Genomic DNA, 22,268 nt, shown 5'->3' on the forward strand with positions numbered 1-22,268 from the left:
CTTCCCGCCGCGGGACCCCTTCCCGGCTCCGGAGCTGGGCCGTGGGTCACGTGGAGCCACGGTCACGTGCCTGCGGGTCACGTGCGAGGCGGGCACGGCCGGGGCGAAGGCGTCTTGCGCTCGTGATCTCGCGAGATCCGTGGGGTCACGTGACGGCGCGGGCGCGGCGCGGCCTCACGTGACGGGCGCCGCCGGCCGAAGGGTCTCTCTTGCCTCCCGCGGGCGCCGCAGCGGCCGGGCCTCTGGACCGCGGGACCCTCGCCTTCACGCAGCCCCCCGGCCCGCCCGCCCGCCCGCCCGCCCCTGGGGCCCGCCCGCGGCCCAACCGCCCCGACCCTCTCGGCTCCCGCTCCGGCCTCGGCAGCCCTCGCGCCCATGGCGGCCCTCGGTGGCGCTCGGCGGCGGCCTCTGCTCCTGCTGCTGCTCGGTGAGGGGCCGGGGGCGCCGGGGCAGGGGGCTGCGGGGCGGGAGTTCCCGGGTGGGCCGGGCCGGGCCGGGCCGGGGGTGGCCGACGACAGGAGGGGCCCGCGGAGGTCGGCGCCTGGGGTCTGGCGCGGAGCCCTCTGGCCGCTGCTTGAGGAGCTGGGGCGGGAGGTCAGCTAAGGGCCGGTTCCTCTGTGGGCTCGCTCGCTCACCTCGTTCCCTGGGCGTTGTGTGGGTTTCGGGACCGGTGTGGTTTATCCACGGGGGGCTACGTGAAGCTGTGCGGCCGAGGCGGCAGGACCTGCGTGGTCCTCTGTCCTGCCGGGTGACACGGGTCTCCCCGAGGGGACAGTAGCACGGCGCGGTGAGCTCGTCTTCTGTGCTCCGAGCTTCTTCCCGTGCTGGGCGGGCTGGCAGCGCGTACCGCCGTGTGCGTGTGTGACTGTGAACTTGGTCAGGCTCTCGCGTTTAGGAGGGCGCGCGGTGGTAAAACGAGCGGCAGTGTTCGTCCCCAGGGAGGGGTCGTGAAGGGCGCTGCCCGTGTTCCGCGGGCGCTGGCTCCGGAGTCAGAACGTGGGACCCCGACAGTGCAGACCTCGGAGGCGGCGGGGGTTTTGTTCGTTCTTTCTCGTACCAGTAAGAGCAGTACGCGCTGTCTCCTGAGGGGGAATCGCCGCGCGGCTTGATTTGAAGTCTGTTTAGATGTCCTTGAGGAACCCCTCCCTGTGGCACCCTTGTGAGCCCCCTCCCAGCTGACGTGGGAAGATTACCTAAACGGCAGAGCCTAAAAGAGGGTACAGAGGACGCCTGGTGGGAGCTCCCGTGAGTGAGGTGGATGCGGACCCGCGTTCCGGTCCTACCTGCCCCTGAATTCTCTGTCTCTAAACTCTCAAATTCTGTTAAATGTGACTGGATGGATTTAGTTTCACGGTTTCGTTTTGCCTGTTGTGTAAAATGAGTTCTTTGAGCTGCATGAATAGCCACAAGGGGATGGCCTTGTTCGGGCAGGAGACCCGGAGCTTTGCCCTCCCTGGCAGGTGTAATTACTACAGGAGCAGTGGCTGGAACACGTTCTGCCAGCTCAGAACGGCAGCACTGTTGCTTACTAGAAGAGCTCACAAGCATTAGAATTTTCTATTTTATGTTTTAAAATTCACCTTGAAGATGAAGAGAAACAGCCTTAACTTCCTGCATTGTGACAGCTGAGAGAACTGTACGTGTCATAAGCTTTCTAATGCTTATTCCACTGTGTCTTTTTGGGTTTTATATTCAGTTGAAATCCAACTTTTTAAAAAGGTATATTCATTTGGATTTAGGTCTTTTTAAAATGTTTATTTTGATGCATAATTTTACCAGAAAGCATCTTTTCTGAAAAAAAATTCGAACTTCAAAACTACGAATTCTTCCTGCGTTCATTTGTGTTTGAATACTTGGTAGAAAGCAAAGGTGGGGGTGAACTGAAAGTGTCCCAACCCTTGGGATTAGGTGACATTTCGTAATGTGACGCTTTAAACCACTGGTGTCAACTAGATGACTTCCTTCCCCTTTCCAAATGAAGAACTGTCACTTGGGAAGTTCGAAAAGTTTTATTCTAATTAACATTATCCTTGATTGTGGGACTTTTGTCAGTTACTTGGGTTGGTGACCAAATTCTTAACTATATTTGAAGTCAAAGTGTTCGGGGTCCATGGTTTCAGATTTCTACTGTTAGATGCTCCCTTCCCTTTGCATCCACGGATCTTGGCTACATGGCATGGGTAGCATGAGTTTTTCCTAGAACATCATTTTAGTTGTGTTGTGATCGCTTACACACAGGTCTCCCTTCCTCATTTTACAGCCCATCTTGTGCCTCACACATAGTAAGTGCTTTGTGTGTACACATAGCACCGGTTTTACAGCAGCAGTCCCTAATCAGATGTGCATAAGTCAGCTCTTCAGAAGTGTCCGCTCGGGCTCTGCCTCTGTGGGTTGTGATTCCCTGTGAGGGATGGAACCTTGGTCTTTTTTTTCTTCTTCATTTAAATCTTCGTAGATGATTATGTATTACTGGTTAAGAAGAAAAATACTGGATTTAAAAGCATCAAGCCAAGACAAACTAGGAAGTGTTTCTTAAAAAAAAAAAATTTAAGATTTTAATTATTTGAGAGTGTGCATGAGCAGGGGGGAGGGAGAGGGAGAAGCGGGAGCCCGATCCAGGACCCAGAATCATGACCTGAGCCAAAGTCAGATGCTTAACCCCTCTTATAAAAATTTTAATGTAGAAATTTATTGACTTGTTCCATCGGATGGCAGTGTCTTCATTTCAGAATTGAGTGTTTCATAATTTGAAATCTATCTGCTCACTTGGCTAGTGTTGGAGAGAAAGCACGGTTCAGATGTGGCACCCAGTTCCAGATTGCTCAGCACCACTCACTAGCTGTGTGACCTTGAGCAAGTTAGTGTCCCTGTCTTCAGTCTCCTCAGCTGTACAGGGGAATCATAATAGCATTTACCTGTTGTCATGATAACTAACTGCAAAGTGCTTAGTGCAGGGCTTGGCACATGGCAAGTACTTGTTTAATAAAATGTACTTATTTGACGTTTTGTGTCAGGTATTGAGGATTCAGTGATGAACTTGGTAGATGAAGTCTGAGTAGTTTTATTTAAATAACGTCAGTGAGCATTAAAGCCAGCGCTGATGCCCTGTACTGAGTGCTCTGTGTACACTAGCTCATTTGATACTCTGATAACCCCGAGGGGTCAGCACACTTGTTCCAGTTCATAGGCACATAAACTGAAGGCAGCGATTGCTACTGGCCCAAGGTCACACAACTAGTAAGTGATGGAGGAGTCTGTCATAGTCATGCTTCTCACAACTGTACTTGTTTTAGAGAGTGGAATTTCTACCAGTGGGAGTACTTTGAAGCCAAAGTTACTCCTTTGTATGATCCCTGGGGAAATGATTAAGTTCATGCCTGTGGGAAGGACTGCTTGAGGTTAGCCATTGCCAGCAGGCCAGGGAGCTAGCTTTGAAAAGGGACACCCACTCCTCAAATCACTGCGACATTTTAATTAATTTGAGAAGAGTTTTTTTCTTCTTACCCAGCTAACACTGTTAACAGAATTAAAAAAAAAAAAAAAAAAAAAACTTTGGACCATTAGGGGCGCCTGGGTGGCTCAGTTGGTTAAGCGTCTGCCTTCAGCTCAGGTTGTGATCCCAGGACCTGGAGATTGAGCCCTGTGTCAGGCTCCCTGCTCAGCGGGAAGCCTGCTTCTCCCTCTCCCCCTCCCCCTGCTCGTGCTCGCTCTCACTCTCTCTCACTCTCTTTCAAATGAATAAATTTTATAAACTTTTTTTTTAAGATTTTATTTATTTATTTGACAGATACAGTGAGAGAGGGAACACAAGCAGGGGGAGTGGGAGAGGCAGAAGCAGGCTTCCCGCGGAGCAGGGAGCCCGATGCAGGGCTCCATCCCAGGCCCCTGGGATCATGACCTGAGCCGAAGGCAGACGCCTAACAACTCAGCCACCCAGGCACCCCTCAGATGAATAAATTTTTTTAAAAATCTTTAAAAAAGAAACTTCTGACCATTAGCATACACACATTTCTCTTACAATTTTATGTTCTAATGCTCTTGTGGAGCTCTTTTTCTTGACCAAAATTTGGCTTCTAGGGCTAAGTTTCGTGTTTGAACAATTGAAAATTTCTGGATCTCTCCAGAATAATTGTGGGTATCTAGTACTGGTAAAACTTACTTTAACTTTGTTTTTGTAATACATCTTTGTTTTACTTTGACGGTCCATACCCTCAGCATATTTACCAAGTGAAAAAATTCTGTTTGAAGTTATTTAATGTGAAATATTTTCTGATGAAGGGCTTTGAGTCAGTAGAAAGTGTTTTAATGATTTGGGGAACTCGTTTATGGAAGTGCAGCTTGGTAAAAAGTGATACGTGCATGATCCCATGCGAGGCAGCGCCCTACTGTGTCCATGGCATGTGCAGTCACATATGACTCTGCAGCAGCCGGGCCATGGCCATAGCCGTGTGAGGGCGCCTCAGGCCCGAGAGAGCCTTTGACTGGAGCAGGCAGTAGCCCATGTACACGTGATCTGGATCACTGTCCATGCTTTGACATGCTTGCTTCTGCCCTGCTAGCGTCTCTCTGGACCACTGGTATACTAAACCTGCCCTTCTGTGAAGGCGTGGGGTGATTTGTCTTTTTTTTAAAGCCTTCACTGAGTCAGAAACGAGCTGTGGAATGTTCTTTAGGTTTTACAATGGAAATTCATTTGTCAAGAGTTGCCTTTAGTGTAGTCTTGCCTGAATATTGTAGGATGTAGGTTACAGTTTTGCACAGCAAACCAGACAGAAACTGCGCAGGTCTCTTCTTTGCCCTAGTTAGCTGCATTCTCCTGCGGCAGCTTTTTGTGAACGTAGGTGTTGGTATTTCTCGGACCAGAAGCTTATGGGAAGGGATGTGGGGTTCCTGGCTACTTTTTGCTTTGTGCTTGAACAGTAGTTGGCTTTAAAGATTTTATCTTGTGAAAGCTCCAAGGGTAAAATGAATTGTGTTTGTTGGAGTCATTTACTTTGCTAGGGACAGGGATTTGAGAATGAAAAGTTAATTGAGTGTCTACTGAGTGTATGCCTTCAAAATGTGCCTGTGTCACGTTGACACTCGGAGTGGCTGGAGGATGGCTAGAGGGCGTGCAGGGACTGGCTGCAGCAAGGAGGGAGGGCACGTCACTTCTGAATCATATGGTACGTGATGCTGGTTGACAGTGTTTGGCTTTAGAACTAGTGAAAACACCTATTTTTGCCCGTCTGTAGAAGAGTATACTAACACATGTGGCTTGGAGGAATTACCTACTGCTCTACCACATCATGAAGCCAGACATGGCACTGACCCTGAGAATTTAAGGAGGAAATAGCCACCATCGCTGCCAAGCTAGAGAGACCTGTGAGAATTTTATTCTTTCCCTTTCTGGGATATGGCAGCCTTACCTAGACATGTTGACTGATGTCCTAACATCACATAACCAAGTCCAGGTTCAATCGAATCATTATTTTTTGAGACGCTTTCTGAAATTGGGCAAAGAGCTCAGATCTGTGAGTCCATGGCTTTTCGGCCCTGCCAGCGGCCCATGAGAGGTAACAAGAGGTCCAACTTTAAGTAGTAGTTTGGGACCATGGCAAAAGATAGCCCCAGTTCTCCCATGGGCTTCTGCCGAAGATCAGTATTTAGGTTGAATTGTGCCTCCAGGACCCTACCACATCTTCCAGAGGCCCTCTGAGGACTGAGCGTGGAGCAATGTGTGCCCAGGGGTGATCTGGAAATTGACAGGTGACCTCCCCTCAGTGTCCTGACATCAAGCATTAAAGAGCTGTCGAACAGGTTGGGAAACTGATCGATGGGTTTAGAGTTAACGTTTCCCAGACTTGTATCTAGGAGGGACGGGACAGAGACCCAGCTGAACCCGGCCTGGGTCATCCACGTATCTCATTTTTTAAGAAGCACGGTGGTGTTTCCTAATAAAGCCCATTGTTGCCATGGCTAGAGGCAACAGAAGCATCCAGTTGTGTTTTCAAAACTGTGTTTGGATATTTCTGTCTTTCCTGGAGTTAGCAGGTCTCGTACATGGCACAGCAGCGCTGTTTGTGGTAAAGGACGCCAACGGGACAGCTTGCATCATGGCCAACTTCTCCGCTGCCTTCACGGCCAGCTATGACACCAGGAGCGGGCCTAAGGTAGGAAACACCAGGTCTTCCATGCAGTGTGTGGGGTGTGTGTGAAGGTTTTTTTAATTATTATTTTAAATAAGTGTTTGGAAGAGGGCGTCGCTGTAACACGGTAGGTGTATGCATGTGCCCCGCTGGGCCGTCACCTGTGCTCTGTGTACCCTGAAGCCACAGTCGTGACTTGTAAACCATCCTGTTGTGTGCTCTCACTGTCCGGTAGGAGTGTTGTCCCAGGCTTGTGCGTGCTTCCCCTCTGCGGTCACAGTGCTGACCAGCCTGATGTGTTAGAGCCTCTCCTGGGAGCCCGGTCGTCTCACGCACTCTTTCAGGCTCAGGGCGCAGCTGCGTCTGCTGTTTGCCGTCCGCACGCGCCACCCTACTCCGAGGCGTCTCTCCCTTGTCCCCCTAAGACAACTTGTACTTCGGCAGGGCAGAAAAAGGCTTTTTGCATTTGTAGATTTGTAACAGATAAGGTGCATTTGTATTTCTTTCTTTGTTAATTACCTGCTGGTGGACATTTCACTTTTATTTAACATTGACTCTTAAACGTATCTCTAAACCAGATGTTTTCAGTTCTTTGTTGAAACCGCACTTTTCCTGCCCAAGCCCCATGTTGACAGCATTGAATCATCTTATTACCACTCAGGGGCAGTAGTGGGGCCCAGTGTTGGTGGGGAGGACGGGAGCTCCTTTGGGGCACTCGGGACTCTGTGCAAGGTGCTCAGGCCTCATCAGCTCGTGTGTGCGAGGTAATGTAAACGTGCTTGCACCCAAGACAGAAGAGGCCTGGGCAGGTTCTGTCCCGCAGAAGCGTTTCAAGTTACAGAGACCGGTCCCAACACCTTTTGTGGTCGTTGCTACTTTACTTTTTTTGTGTTTGGATTTTTTTAATGTCATTTTGAAAAATACTATGTTCCACAAATGGGATCACCTGCATGCTGCTGTGTGCCTTACTCTTTTATCACCGTATCTCTGTCACCTGGTGGAGTTCTGTCATTTCTTGGGAGCAGCATGAGTGGACAGCATCACCACAGTTGGGTTAGCTGGTCCAGTTCCTTTTGGGGGTCTCTAGGTGGTTTTGTAGTGGTTTGTTTTGTCTGCAGTGGTCAATTCAAATAGTTCTGCAGCAAACACCCCCTTCTCTTTGTTTTAAAGAGACTTTTTTAAGTATAGTTGACACATGATGTTGCGTCAGTTTCAGGTTACAACTTAGTGATTTGACAAGTTTATCCATTATGCTGTGCTCACTACACATGTAGCTAATATCTGTCCCATAAAGAGACATGTTCCTTAAATATTTTTATAGCAAACAAGTAGTAGTGGCTTTTTCAAATATAAATACACAGCTCACTTGAAGCCTGGTAAGAATTATTTCAGTTTACCAAGATAATTGTAGTTTTAATTCTGCTATAAATTAAAATTATGTTAACAAAGAACGTTCATAATTGTCAGCTTTGTCTTACGCTGTTTTTTAGTCTGTATCGACACGTAATACTGATTTTCCTCGTGTTTTTATTTATGTTAAAAATGAATATGCTAACGGTGGCATCTGAAAGGGAGCTGAGGTCCGACTTCCTGAAGGTCTTCCTTTGGCACATCTTAATCCCTTTCGTGACCTGCATTCTGACTGGGTCTGTCGTCCTTTGTTGTAGAATGTAACCTTCGACCTGCCATCTGATGCAGCAGTATTAAATAGCAGCTCTTGTGGTAAAGAGAATGCTTCTGACCCCAGTCTCATGATTGCTTTTGGAAGAGGACACGGACTGATTCTCAATTTCACAAGAAATGCAACACGTTACAGTGTTCAGCTGATGAGTTTTATTTATAACTTGTCTGACACACAGATTTTCCCCAATGCAAGCTCCAAGGGTAAGAACCAAAACTGACTAGTTATAAAGTTAAGAAAATTGGGTTGGAGAGTGTCTAAAATTTTAACCAAGTACTTCAAGTAGTTAAAAATTGATTTTTTTTTTTTTACAGCTATCAAGACTGTGGAATCTGCAACTGACATCAGGGCTGACATAAATAAAAAATACAGATGTGTGAGCAACAACCAGATTCACATGCACAATGTCACTGTCACACTCCATGATGCCACCATCCAGGCGTACCTTGCCAACAATAGCTTCAGCAAGGAAGGTAGGACACTGCCTTTGACCCGGATGCCCAGGCCCAACTCCAGTGCATGCAGACATGGCTTTGAGCCCATGCCTGAGGAAGATGTGTATGTGAAGATTTGTGCAGCCAGGGACTGAGCTGGCAGCTCACACTTAGAATTGCCCAGCGAACATTTTTTTCTCTAAAGAAGGTGATCTCTTTAGGTGAGGTTGGACTAATACTGATTTAAAAGGGCAAAGCAGTTGCATCCCTTGTTGGGGAGCTGATGAGGTCAGGGCACAGGATCTCTTCCAGTTTAAGCCAAGTGTCCTTTCATCAAGACCTAGGCTTAACCTCTGTCCAGCTTGGAGGGCCAAGGGGCAGATGGTGAAGGACCTTGAGCACCTTTTAGGGCAGGGGTTGGGCGGATGACGCACCAAGGAGGCACCTGCCAGCCCAGCTCCACTGGTGGGCCCTGAGTCCCAACAAGACAAGGCTCCGGGCCTCTCCTAGCTCTGTGGTCTTGGGTAAGGTTGTGAGGTAAGAATAATAACCTGTGTTAGCAGGTTATTATTCCCTTGTGGGGTAAGAAGAATAACCTGTGTTAGCAGGTCCTTAAGGTTAAAAAGGAAATTTATGCAAAGTGCATATTTCAGGGCCTGGCTCAGTTAATGGTAAAGCATGTTGTCATTCAACTATGACTGAAGAAAGCTCTTTTCCTCAGTCCTACCAGTCAGCTCCCAGATCACTGTCCTCTTCCTGAAGGGTGAGGAAGGGTGACCACCTCGAGGAAGTCGTCCGTCCTTCTCGGTGGTTAGCCACGCTCTTGTGAGCCTTCGATTTGCAGTGTCCCCAGTGGTGTGGCTGGATCCATAGAGGTGCTTGCTGGCGTGTGACTGATTTGCACCAAGTCACTGGTGCTGAAGGGCATGATGGACCGGTTAGCACTTTGTGCAGTTGGGTGCAGCCCTCCTGAGAGGCATGCATGCTCTCAGCAGGGCCAGAACCTGGCCTGCAGGTGCCATCCAGCCCATCTCCGGTTTCTGTACGGCCAGTAAGCTAAAAATGGATGTTGTGCTTATCAATTTTAAGGTTAAGAAAAATCAAAAGAACATTTCACAGCACATGAAAATGACACAAAAGCCAAGTTTCAGTACCTGTAACGAGAGTTTCCTTGGAGCACAGCCGTGTTCGTTCACACACCTGTTTTCTATGGCTGTTTTCACACTCCTGTGGCAGAGTTGGGACGGGCACAAGCCACCGGACAGCCACAGAGTCTAAAATGTTTGCTGTCTGTGACTGGGAAAAACATGTCCAGCAGCAAGTGTTCAGGGCAGAAAGGTAGGTCTGTGTGAGCTGGAGCAGCTGTCGAGGAGACCGGCTGGACGGGCCCTCTCTACACCCCCCTTGTCCGGGGAGCTGCATGTGTGCGTGTCCGTCAGCAGGCCCAGGTGTGCACACTGACACCTGTCTGCTCAAACAGAGGAGTGACCACACAGGGGTTAGAGTCACACGAAATGCCTCAGGAGCTGATGCTCACGGTTTCAGGTCTCGGATGGCTGGGTTTCGTCCCCAACAGTCTTCTCCCTCCAGTCTGGGGCAGAAGGGAAAAGTAAAAACTGCCAGAGGCCTTGGGAAATGAGAGCATCCTGGTTTGCTGGCTCGGTGCAGTGACTTCACTAGCACCTGGGCCTTAGGCAGTCGTGGGGTAGAGCTCCTCACCTATACAAGTTGTTTTCCTCTGCGTGGAACGCTTTTGACCACAGACGGAGATGACCCGGCCTCCTCTGTCTGGGGTGCCCAGCCGCTGGGTTCCTGAGGGCACTAGAGCCCAGGACAGGGCTCCAGCTTCTGGTCTAAAATCACACGACAGTGTGGAGAGGCTGATTTCTTTTAAGGTTAATTATTTTGTTTTTTAAATAGATTTTTATCTATCAGAGCAGTTTTAGGTTCACAGTTAAACAGTGAAGGGTTCCCACATAGCCCTGTCCCCCCGTGCACACAGTCCCTCGCTGTCGGCATCCTGCACGTTACCCCCAGGGGAGGATGTATGTGTGTGATTCCAAATGGAAAAGCTCCTTCAGGGAGGCCGTCCCTCCCTACACCTGTGTCCCAGCCGCTGGCCCCCTGTTCTTAGGTCTGCTCCCATCCTACAGAGGATTCTGTGAGTTGATCATAAACTTGGTCACTAAGCTCAGCCTCACTCCCCACCTCCCCTTGTGTCCCATGGTTCATCAAAGCTTGCTTTCATTTTATGTTAAATCTGCCTTTGCTGATATGTCTCTGTTTTGGAAAGGAAACTTGCTGCCTTTTAAAGACTCTAGAGCGCTCTCTTAGTGAATCTGTTGGGAAGAGGAGTGTAAGAGGTATCCCAGAGATGCACAGAATGTCCTCTACAAGTTGGCATGCCCCTGTGACAGGCCGGAAGGCTTGGTGAGATGATGGCATGCCTGCATACTCTTCACTGGACAGGAAGGAGTCCCCATAGGGCTTTTGGGCTCCTGTCACCATCAGTTCACATCCTCTACAGTCACCCCTGATCAGTCTTTACCTGGAGTGCTAAGAAATGAAATGAGCAAACAAGCTCCAGGGCCCCCCTTCCTTTCCCCGCCACACCCCCCCACTCCCACCCCGTGATGTCTTCCTTGTTTTCTGGGATGTGGTCCTCTGGTGGCCTGGGTTCAGGCCTAGTGACTAGGGGAGTTCCTGGAGCAGCCGTGTAGGCGGGGAGGAGCTCCAGAATGGGCATCTGTTCTATAGGCGGGGACTGCACTGTTCCCAGAATTTACTGCAGCAGACCTTGAACAGCACAGGTGTGAGCTGTGTGGGTCCACTTACACGTGGTTGTGTTTCAATAAATGCAGTATGGTACTGTAAATGTATTCTACAATTTTTTTTCCTCTCCCGTTGTTAGAAGAATACAGTAAGCAGTGTCTTATACAAAATGTGTGTTAATTGGCTGTGTTATTGATAAGGCTTCTGGTCAACAGTAGGCTTTTATGATTAAGTTTTTGGGGGAGTCAGAGGTTAACGTGGATTTTCGACTTTGCGGGGGTTAGAGCCCTTCACCCCATTGTCATTCAGGGGTCAGCTATAGTTGATGACATGACCTGAGCCGTGTTGAAGCTCAGCTTGATAGCATACTTCACTGTTCCTCAGCTCCCTGTGAGCCTGGGGTCTGATCTTTGGAGAGCCCCCTGGTTAGCCAGCACCTGTCACACTACTTTTTGTCTGTGTTGCTGTTTCTGACCGTGGTTTGCAATCAGAGGGACCCGTGTATTTTTCCTACAAGCGGTTTACAATCAGAGGGACCCGTGTATTTTTCCTACAAGCAGGAGATTTGATGTAACTGATCACATATAGCAAGACAACATAAATCGCTTTTAGAAATATTTGGTTTTTGTTAAAATTGAGCCATTTGTTTATCTCCTTTTGTGCTAGTTTCATTTCTTTGGCTCTTAGGCACAGTTCTTTTTGGTTTGATTTTTTGTCACCAAATTGTAAGCTTCTTCAGGGAAGAAATTCCATCTCAAATATGTTAAGTATATTTTATATTCTCGTAGTTTGCTGTACTTACGGGTTCTTAATGATACATGAAGATATATCCAAGAATTAGTAAATTTTTGGTCATAAAAACCCATGTAAAGTTTTTATTTGATGGACTGCAAGTGTTGGGGCAGGTTCTGTGGCCTCACTCGCCTGTAGTGTTGTGGGGGCCTGGGCCAGAGAGCCTTAGTTCACTCTGCCTCTCCACGTGCACTGCCCTATCGGAAAAGCCTCAGGTACTTACAGATTTCAGTTTAAAAGGAATCGAGCACAGGCCAAGGCTGCCGAATTGTCCTGTCAGTCCTGTTGATGAAGGTGAGCGCTGAGGAAAGCAGCGGGTGTTGTCTTTCCCAGAGGTCTGTAAAGTTAGGCGGATGGTTCTCATTCTGGAGTGGTCTGAGCAGGGGAGAGTGTCCCACTCTGTGTCTGTGGGAATGGCATTTCGGGCCCCAGGCCCAGCAGAGCATCCTATTATTCATCTTTGCACGTCTAAGATTTGACGTGTGGCACTTGTGGGTGCTTTTGCGACCGTTAGTTCAAAATAGGAACTCTTCACTGTGGTTCACCCCAAGTTCACGTCCCACCCAATCCCACACAGTTTGTCATCATATCTCTCTCAGGAGTGACTCCCAGGGTGGCTCAAAGTGAAGGAACTGATGCTAAAGGAGCTCTCTCCGTGTGAGACTCTGATTGTAGCATGCAAGCTTCCCTGAAAGTCAGCTGCTGCCAGATCATTTGGGGCCTCCAGGGCACAGAAGCTTTTGAAAATCATGCGAAGAGGAATCGTGGAAGGATGCACGACCTGCATTTCCTGGGGCCCCTGGTCTTCCCAGAGGCCTTCTCACACGCGGGTAGCACTTAGCACACTCCATGCATTTTACTTGTGATTTCCTCATTTGGACTGAGCATTTTGCAAGTAGGACTGTCGTTTCTGCTTCAGGACGGGCTGCTCAGAGCACGGACTCCGCATTCGCAGTTAGAAGGAGGAGGGCGCTTTGTCCGTGAAGATTTCCACAGTCTTGATGGTACATTGTGTGTGTTCCCAGGCTGATATTTTGCAGCCCGCTTTATGAAAACAGTGGATCGTGTGTAAAAATGCTGATCAAATCCGTGTAGGTTACTCTCCCCTGTGTGTGCTGTGTGCCCACCTAGGCCAGGATTGGGAGGCCACCTGTTCTCGTTCTTGTTTTCCACATAATTATGTCACGTTGTGTAATAGTTTGTGAAGTACTGATGAGGCTGTTCTTAACAGTGCAGCTATGACCTCAGCCTGCAGCTTAGCTCCAGGGGAGATGTGGGCGGTGTGGCCAGTACACCCTGAGGGGTACGTCTCTGGCAGCCTTTGTCCTGCCACCACGAGCCCAGGTTACACCCACTCCATCATGCTCTTTCCATCTTTATTTTCTGTCTAGAAAGGCATTGGACTGTACGAGATTGTATTGTGTGAAGGCACGCTGCATGCGTGAGCTTTCCAGAGAGAGTGTGGAATCCTTTCTTTGTCAGTCCTACAGGGCGAACTTTCCCATCTCTCCCCATCTCAGCCCCCCACCCAGGTAGATGGGATGTGGAGGAGGAAGGGCAAAGCTTCCTTTGAGCTTGGAGCAAGAAGTGATCAGGTGTTCGGAAGTTTCCGCATCTTCCCAGTGGGCGCTACAGCCCTGGAGGTGGTGGGCCCGCTGCAACGGCTCAGCGGAGCAGAAGTGGGGACGGGGTGGGGGTGGGACTTGGATGGAAATCATAGAAATCAAACCCTTGCTTACCCACAGAAACGGGGTGGTAAGACAGAGAGCTTAGTTTGGGGCTGACGGTCTCCTGAAGTGCTGAGGAATGTCGGATCATCTTCACAGGAGGCAGCGGTCTGTCCTGGATGCACCTGTAGAGAACATTCATTTATCTTTGCTTTTGGTTCAGTCGGCCTTAATTTTGAATATAAATTTTTGTCGTAAATCATAGTGGATCAAATTCTGAGAACCTGAATCACATTTAAACTCCTGAGATCTCTGGGTGCACCATGTGCTCTCTGCCAAGGCCTGACATGTCCCAGCTTCCCTCACTCCTGGATTGTGGTCTCCTTCCTGGGAGTCTTCACTCACACTTACTGGGCCTTCTCCCTGCATGAGGGTGCCTGCCTGTGGGTGCCTTCACCCCATCTTGCTCCAGATCACCCACAGCAGCTGGCTGACTTGTGTACCTGTTCTCAGCTCTGGTCTTGTCCTGCAGGGACCCACCTGATGCTCATCTTTCTGAGGGCCTCCTGGGTTTCTCTCCCACGGGCGCCATGCTGACAGCATTAGCTTTGTCCTGGTGTGTGTGTCTCGGGCTGTCTGTCCCTCCAGAGCCTGTGAGCTCTCCGGCACCATGCCTAGCATGCAGCCGCACAGAGAACATGGTTTTGAACTGTTGCTATTTGCAGTGGTGTGTGGCCGCCGGTCCCGGCGGCAGGTGATGGTGAAGGTTTTCTTTCTTTCACAGTACGAAGGAAGGTTTGTCATGCAGAGGGGATAGATCTGTGAGGGCAGGGTTGCCCAGAGGCTGAGCTGGAAGAGCATCCAGTCAGAACCATGGTGCGGTGGCAGGAGTGGGGATGGCCCTATGGGACAGCGGCGCCCGCCAGTCCTGTACTTACAGAGTGGGGTAGGCACGTGCCATCCTGGAGCAGACTGAGAAATGGCATTCTGCGGGTGGGGCTAGCTGAGAGTCTGAGGGGGTGCCGTAGCTCTGAGGAACTCGGACTTTGTCTCTCTTCCCACTTGTCGGTCCAGAGACGCACTGTGAGCAAGACGGGCCTTTCCCGACAACGGCGCCGCCGCCGCCTCCCCACCCTTCGCCATCCCCAGCGCCCGAGAACCCCCCCGTGTACAAGTACAATGTGAGCGGCAGCAATGGGACCTGCCTGCTGGCCAACATGGGGCTGCAGCTGAACGTCACCTACGAGAAGAAGGACAACACGGTAGGCTCAGCCCCCAGAGCCCTTCTTTCTGTGGTGGGAGTGTTGGTACATGAGCAGCAGGACACTGCGTGGAGGTGTGAGAACGGTGCCTGTGCCTGTGCTGTGGTCAGCCTCTCGGCACACAGCCACGCCATACCCACCTGTCCACATACCAGGGGCTGCTTTTCCCTGAAACAATTAAGGAGTTGTAGGGTGGTCCCCAAAGCCAAAGACGTGTGTTGTTTGGCACACTGCAGGACAAGTTTATTGACCCCAAAGAGAACGTTAAATTTTGCTTTAAAACTCTACCACTCCAACGTTTTTTTATGCTTTTCCTTTGAAATAATATTTCTCCTTACTGGTGACCAAGTCTTTGGGGCTATGCAGGGAACGTGCTTGGGATGGGTGTGAGGCGTGTGGCTGTCGGGAGATGGGGTGGAGGGGCAAGTGTGTGTCCTTGTGAAAATAGCAACCAGGAGGAGCAGGAAAAATGGTTTTGGAACCCAGAAATCTGTGCTAGAGTAAACTTCGGATGTTTTCTTTCTGGTTTTGGTTAAAATGATGGTGGCCTTGAAGTTCTTACTTTAAGATTAGTTTTGTTTTTCCAGAGTATGGAGGACCCAGGGCATGAAATAGAATGGTAACTTGTTTGCTTTTTTTACTTAGACCATGACGAGAGTGTTCAGCATCAACCCGAATAAGACCACTGCCGGAGGGAGCTGCGGCCCCCAGCTGGTGACCCTGGAGCTCCGCAGCGAGAGCGTCTCTCTCCTGGCCTTCCATTTTGGAATGGTGAGGCTGCACGTTCCTGGTGCTCTCGGGGCTTTGATGTCAGAGCCGCTGCGTGGCGGCCATTGGCCTGAGCGCTCTGTGCGCTGGCTGGAGTGAAGATCGGATGAAGATAGCAAAACCCACAGCCCTGCCTTAGTGAAGAAGGGGAGTCTGCTTTCTCCGCCTTCTTTTTTTGCTGGTGTTTTGGATCCTCACCCCCCCCCCCCCCACCAATCCTGTTTTTATTAAGGAATGCCTCAGTTGGTTCTTTATGTGGCAGATGTGAGGGAGCGCCTGCGGCCTGCCCACAGCCACCTTCCGCGCCCAGCTGCGCTCAGCTCAGCCTCCCACCTCACACACTGTCGTCACCCCTTCCTTGAGGGGCAGCGTCTCTGGGTCTTGGCTCTTCTCTTCCTTATACCCGTCTGGGATGAGTCCTCTGTGAAGCTAGCAAAATCATATGGGAAGAATAGAAGTACCGTCTGCGAGCGTTTGTAGTACATACTGCAGATGAGCTGATTAACAGTTGGGTTTCTCCTAACAAAGTTTACGTTCCTAAAGTTCAGCAAACTTTGGGAAAAGCTTGCTTTTTTAGAATATGGCTTCTTCAATCCCTAGTTTAGCAGAGTCGGATTCTGTAAAAAAAGTTCTAGAAGGAACTAATGAGCATTTGTGTTCTCGAGATTTACGGGATGCCTTACACAGACCGCATACCCCACGGCTTCATGCTGAAGCTAGAAATGCAGGAGTCAAATTTATTACCAGATGACCCTTCAGGTTTGACAGTAAACATGTGTCTGGCAAGTGGTTAAGGATTACCTTCTTCTCTTTAAGAATGCAAGTACTAACCGGTATTTCCTGCAAGGAATCCAGTTGAATATGACTCTTCCTGACGCCAGAGGTAAGACCCCCACAACTCCCCTGCCCGTCCAGGTGCCCCGGAGCACTCAGTCTCACCTGCCTTTGCAGATCCCACCTTTAAGGCCGCCAACAGCTCTCTGAAGGCCCTTCAGGCTACCATCGGGAATTCGTACAAATGTAACGCTGAGGAGCGCGTGCAGGTCACAGAGGCCTTCTCCATCAACATCTTCAAAGTGTGGGTTCAGGCTTTCCAGGTGCAAGGAGACAAGTTTGGGTCTGGTGAGTAGCACCGAGGGCAGCATTTCAGACCCTGCACGGGGTCTGCAGGCTGTGGTTCTGTTTGGAAATTTAATCATTTAGAGCAATTCCCCTTCTGGCATCCCTTTGCCTTCGAAAAGCCCAGCATCTACAGATGTGAGCACGCGGCACCGTGGTGCAAAGGTCCTTTTCGGAGCCGGCATGTGTCTTCCCCTGTGAGAGCAGGGTATGGGGACGCAGCCGTGTGGCGTGTTGTGTCCCCGCGGTAGTCGATGAGAACTCACGCCCCCCAGCCGGGCTGTGGGAATGGGTGGGGAGGCAGGGGAGGCCCGTGAGGTCGCCCGGTGTGAGCGCCGCGTGCCCCCTGTCCCCGCAGTGGAGGAGTGCCAGCTGGATGAGAACGGCATGCTGATCCCCATTGCCGTGGGCGGTGCCCTAGCAGGGCTGGTCCTCATCGTCCTCATCGCCTACCTCGTCGGCAGGAAGAGAAGCCATGCCGGCTACCAGACCATTTAGCGCGGCCGCGAGAGGCGCGGGGCAGCGGCCGCTGCAGGCTCTCTGCTCCTTTCCCCGGGCTTCGGTTGGTGTTGAGGGAGGCGCACTTTCTTGCAAACTGATTTCAGATCTGCTTTATCCAATGTGAAGTTCATCTTGCAACATTTACTATGCACAAGAGTAACTTTGAAACGACGGTGTTAATTTTGCTAACTGGGTTAAATATTTTGCTAATGGTTCAACGTTAATATTTACCAAAGTAGAACTTTAAGGTGGGAGGGTAAGAGTGTGCTTTTCTAAGAGGGGCACTGGCTCCACTGTCATTTGGCTTTTTAAGATTCTGGTGTTTGGCCCCTTCATTCTTGACTGAGATTTCAGCCTTGCCAAGGGAGGGTCCCTGGTCTTGACCTTAGGACCTCTGAGGAGGGCTGGCTAGGTGTTAGGCTGCTATGCTTAAGAAATTAGTAGAGAAAGAAGATCTTAAAACAGAAGTACTCCAAAAGATGAAGATCTGGAACGCTTAAATTAAGCTTTAGAAGCCAGGACAGGCCCTGCCCCCTGCCCCCCAGGCGGCACAGCTCAGTACTCGGGCAAGGGCGCTCCTATGCGTCAGGGCCTTTGGTCTTTCCATGCTCTGCCACTCAAGAGCTGGCACTTTTTTTAAAATAGATAAATGGGTGTTATTTTTATTTACCTTTTTGTAAAGTGATTTCCAGTCTTCTGTTTGAGGTTCAGGGTGATCCTGTTCTGCACTTGTGTAAATACTGGGTATCACACTGATCTACCCGCTTGCCGCTCGGGAGGCTGTGCACTGAGGACCCTTCATGTCACGCATTGCTGTAACAATGCTAATAAAGCATCTCTTTCTTTCTCTGTCTGGACCTCGTCCTTCTGCCTGCGCTCATGGGAGGTCTCGTCCAAGGTGCACGGGCGGAGGGCAGGTGTCTGCCAGTGCCCCCAGCTTTGGGGAGAGCTGGTGTTGCTGCTGGTCTTACTGGGTAACTTGCAGGACAAACAGGAGTTGTGACTGAGCAGGGACGCACCGAGTCCCACCCACACGGCGAGGACGAGGACAAGCGCCAGCAGGTGCTGCAGACTCCTGCAGGGCCGCACTAGGAAGACGGGCCGCCTTCATCTCCTCCAGGATGGGGGCAGCAGGAGGCCCCGTTGCTGTGCTCAAGGGCTTTTAGAGCAGGAGCTGAAGCCTGAGATTCATTTTAATCTTTCCTTTTTAAGCAAAGACCTGTGCCTTCTGAGGATTTATGGACCTTACTGGCTGAGGTTGAAGCCAACCTGCCTGCCAGGCAGCCCTGGGACTGGAGCGTCCCCAAGCGGCACCTGCGTACTGGCAGGCCCTGGGGCCACACGGCTGGTGTGTGTCAGGCCTCCCCCGGCAACTGTGCCGACCCCACACTGGTGAGCCCGCGCTGCACTGCACCGTGAAGTGCGGCCTCTGGGGCTCGCTAGGCTTTGGCGGCCTGCCCCGGCCACCACTCCCTCCCCACGAGAGCATCTGTGCATGCAGTGTGGTCCCAGTGCAGCGTCACCTGTGACGCAGGGTAAGGGCAGTACCTCTGCTGTGGCTGGGCTGGAAGTGAGGACAGCCGGGCCCTTGCCATCCGCACAGCTGCCATTGCCCAGTGCCTTGGAATGCGCCTCCATCTAGGGGTGAAACCGCAGCCGCGGGGGTGCTGACAGGTAACGCCTCCTCCATGAGGGCCTTTGTCTGCAGCCGCAGCGGCACCACTGGGGCCAGGAGACCGGGTCGGGGTCAGGGAGACCGGTGTCTTGCTGGGTCGTCCTCCAGGGATCTGGGGTGACCGCGGCTGCACTCACGGACCCAAGGCAGATGCTTGCCGTTCCCTAAGGCTCACCCACTTCCCTCTGCTTTATTCACATGATACGGTAACTTCAAAAGTCATTTTTTTAAAAATCACTTGTCTAAAGAGCAATCACGTGCTGTGTGTACAAACCTCGTGTAACAGTAAATGCTGTGCCCCAGAAAGGAATGGAAGAATATTTGGTATTAATAACGCTAATGACCGTTTGCTGTTTTGGTTTTCATCAATCAGTAGACGATCACAAACTCATAGTGTTGACATACTTTATTACAAATACGTACATCTCACATTTTATGGGTGAACATCTCAAGTAAAAACACATTTTTAGAAATTTATGACTTCATAGCCCATACTGAGTTACAGAATGACAGAATTCTAAATCATTCTTTTAAAAAATTCGCGAGTGTAGAGACAGTATTCACAGCACTAAGAAGGGAAGCAGTAAAAACTGGTCAGCCCTGGAAATGAAGCCTTGCGGCCCCGGCGAACAGGAGCCCTGGTCAGCTCTGCGCCTGCAGCCTGGCCCTGCAGCTCTCGCGCAGCCTGATGATGGTGGCCATGGACAAGCTCCCAGGCTCGGTGAATATTTTCTGGAAGAGAAAGTCCACATAAGAAACCAGCTCAGCAGCACCCCCACCTGCACCAGGTAAGGACTTGCCAGTGGTGGGGGAGGGGTGCTTGTGCCGACCCTTGAACCCCGAGGGCCTGCGGCGGCTCTGAAACCAGCCTGACTGAGCCCTTGGGGAGCGGGGGGCCACGCCGTCACATCTTCTATGCCTAACGATTTGGGTAATTCTGGCAGTTATGGCTGAGAAATTCATGGTTAACAAACTAGGCCAAACGCTAAGTCTAGCATTAGAAGGGTTTTTTGAAATTCCTCCACAGGTGCGTGCCTGTTAAGCTGGCGCTGAGGTCAGGGTGTTTATGTTCTAACAGGCCACGTTCCTGAAAAATGGGAGCAGGTGCGTCCTCTGCCGGGTGCGGGGACGTGGGCGTGGAGCCGCGTTCTTCCTGCAATGGTTGCACTGAGCTCGTGGGAGGTCACTGCTTTTAATTCTCCAGAACGTTCTAGATGTTCTTGCACGGGACCGCAGAGAGCCCTGACTCACGAGCTGCGGTTACTGTGCCGGCGTGCTTTAATGCAGAAACACTGTCCCAGGGCCACTTCCCCAACAACTTCCCTCCAAGGGGTGCATCCGCGCTGCGGGACCACACACAGCAGTTTCGTGTCCCTGTGGGCAGACTGGCGGAGCCGGCCTCGCAGCCTCGTGCTCATCTGCACGTTCCCCCGGCAGCTCTGGGAATACCTGCGGCGCGCTCTACATGCTAGCGCTTCTGGAGCACTAGCCGTGTGTGCGCGCACAGGTCCTCGGCCAGCGTCACACACGGAGGCGAACCCACAGACAGACTGGGGACTGCTGGGTGGGGTCGGGGCATGGGTGACGGCCGCACAACCTAGGAACGTACCAGAGACCCCCAAGCTGTCGTATGTGTAGCTTCCTACACGTGAGCTTCCCTAGCTCATTCAACGGAAAACCGAGCCACCTCCAGTGCAGCTCTCTGACACACGAGGGGCTTGCAGTGGGGGTGCAGAAAGGGTGGGCTAGAGTCCTGTCCACTCTTGGACACATCACAGACTCGTTCCCAGACTCACACCCCTGCCCTCTGCTGCTTGACTCTGCCCCTAACATTGGCAGCAAAGGGCTAGCGGGGACAGAGAAGCCCTTCTGGGCGAGGCGGTCGGTCCTGCATGACGGGCTCCTCTCAGTGAGTCGGCCGTAGGGTTCGGTCCCGCCTTCCCCATCCGGGCCCTACCATTCAGAAAACGCTTGTAGCCCTGGCGACTGGGGTCCCCAGCACTGCAGCCAGAGAGCAGGCCACCCTCTCCTGAGCCCTGGGGCACAGGCCCCAGTTTCCCTCTGGCTCTGTCCAGGCTGCTCTGTGGGGCTGCCTCACTCCACGCGGCTGGAGGACGCTCCAGTCGCGCACCGGCAACGTCCTCGATTCTAGGGCAGTCCTGCCTGCAGAAGGCCGCCGGTCCATTGTCGCCTGACAGCTGCCCATGCCCCAAGCAGAGCTGGGGTCTTGCTACCTCCTGGAAGGCGGGCAGAACCCCCTGGCCACTGGCCTTCCTGGCGCCCTCCGTCACCTCCCCCGCGCTGGTGATTCTTTCAGGTGGAAAGGGGGAAACCTAAAATTTGCCTCTCCCAGCCTCTGCGGCCTCCTCAGAAGGCCTGTCAGGCCTTTTGGCTCCTGCTTCATTCACTCAGCAGATCTGAGTGGTCTACACGCTGGTCCTGGGTTCAGGACCCAGTTGAGGAAGTTGCCCTTCAGGGTAGGACAGACAACAGACCTGTGCAACCCTACTGGGGCCAAGGAGAGCCATCCGGAACCAGAGATGTCAGCAGCAGGGGAAGGGCTCCAATGGGATGGCGGATCGACGGGTTTGTGCTCTGACCCAGTGAGCCTGGACTGGTCCCATGGGGGTCCCAGCCGCCCTGAAGCCTGTCACGGGGCTTCCGGCCCAATAGGAGGGGCAGCTGTTGTCGTGGAGCTCCGGGAGGAGGTGGGCCTGGGAGGGCTGAGGGGGCCACCGAGGCCGAGGCCCAGAAGGGACAGGGACATGCAGACTGGTTCTCCCCCGGGCTAACGGGCCGTGGAGCAGAGCCCACCCCAGACACTCACCTGCATGAAGGTGTGGCACTCGGTCACAAAGCTCCCCCTGGTGATCTCCTTGAACCTCTCACAGATGTCTGCCACACTGGTCGCCTCCAAAATAAAGGCCTGGTGCTGCTTAATCAGGGTCAGGGCCACCCGGAAGATAATCTTGGATCCTTCGTTGAATAAACAGTCCCAGATTCGGAGCACCGTCTGTGGAGAAACAAATGGTGCACCACGGGGCGGGGGGGGGGGGGGGGGGGGGGGCGGCCCGCACGGCCCTGGTCCCAGCAAGGCTCACGCCGTGCTCACCTCCACGGGCAGGATGTCCACAAACAGGCAGATGAACCAGCGCGACACAACCAGGGTCCACAGGACGCCGTGCCCATCCATCAGGGCCGCCACCGCCGGCAGCTTGGTCCTCACCAGCTCCCCCAGGACCTCCTGGTCTGTCTTCAGGCCCAGCATGGCGGGACTGTAGTAATCTGCCACATGGACGAGAGCAGAAACCCAGGCACTGCGTCCCTGGCCCCCTCTCCGCCAGGGGGGAAAGCAGAAGTTTCCAGGGAGCCTCTGCAGCAAGACGCCAGGAGCCCTGGGAGCGGCTCCCCCAGCGAGGCCCCAGCGAGGCCCCAGTGTGCAGCAGCGAGGCCCCAGCGAGGCCCCAGC

General features: G+C 51.9%; 2 protein-coding genes across 3 annotated transcripts in view; one reads left to right on the forward strand and one right to left on the reverse strand.

Annotated features, from left to right (window-relative positions):
• The first annotated feature begins 198 nt into the window (after positions 1 to 198).
• Positions 199 to 17,973, forward strand: LAMP1 (lysosomal associated membrane protein 1). Of its 2 annotated transcripts, none has more exons than XM_025874560.2 (9): positions 199 to 427; positions 6,034 to 6,152; positions 7,796 to 8,012; positions 8,124 to 8,282; positions 14,549 to 14,736; positions 15,382 to 15,507; positions 16,321 to 16,387; positions 16,456 to 16,626; positions 16,982 to 17,973. In XM_025874560.2, the coding sequence occupies exons 1-9, from the start codon at positions 376 to 378 to the stop codon at positions 17,119 to 17,121; spliced, it is 1,239 nt and encodes a 412-aa protein (XP_025730345.1). In that variant the 5' UTR covers positions 199 to 375; the 3' UTR covers positions 17,122 to 17,973. The 2 variants fall into 2 exon arrangements, with proteins under 2 accessions (XP_025730345.1, XP_025730344.1); XM_025874559.2 differs by having other exon boundaries at positions 203 to 427; positions 6,031 to 6,152.
• Positions 17,974 to 19,190: 1,217 nt separating this feature from the next.
• GRTP1 (growth hormone regulated TBC protein 1) overlaps positions 19,191 to 22,268 on the reverse strand; it is a 19,637-nt gene continuing 16,559 nt past the window's right edge. Inside the window, exons 6-8 of the mRNA XM_025874562.2 lie at positions 21,912 to 22,084; positions 21,627 to 21,812; positions 19,191 to 19,531 (exon numbers count right to left, since the gene is read on the reverse strand). Coding sequence (XP_025730347.1) covers positions 19,442 to 19,531; positions 21,627 to 21,812; positions 21,912 to 22,084 — 449 coding nt within the window. The 3' untranslated portion in view covers positions 19,191 to 19,441. The remainder of the gene's footprint in view (positions 19,532 to 21,626; positions 21,813 to 21,911; positions 22,085 to 22,268) is intronic.

This window comes from Callorhinus ursinus, unplaced genomic scaffold (assembly GCF_003265705.2).
Source record: "Callorhinus ursinus isolate GAN/ISIS: 27379988/994484 unplaced genomic scaffold, GSC_fseal_2.0 scaffold79, whole genome shotgun sequence".
Classification (NCBI taxonomy): Eukaryota; Metazoa; Chordata; class Mammalia; order Carnivora; family Otariidae; genus Callorhinus; species Callorhinus ursinus.

What these genes read in the sequence shown, in the direction of transcription:
- LAMP1 (XM_025874559.2), top strand. Translation starts at nt 376, where the DNA reads ATGGCGGCCCTCGGTGGCGCTCGGCGGCGGCCTCTGCTCCTGCTGCTG. An exon ending in CAATAGCTTCAGCAAGGAAG is followed by an intron (nt 8,283 to 14,548) that starts GTAGGACACTGC and finishes TTGTCGGTCCAG; the next exon opens with AGACGCACTGTGAGCAAGAC. An exon ending in AGGAGACAAGTTTGGGTCTG is followed by an intron (nt 16,627 to 16,981) that starts GTGAGTAGCACC and finishes CTGTCCCCGCAG; the next exon opens with TGGAGGAGTGCCAGCTGGAT.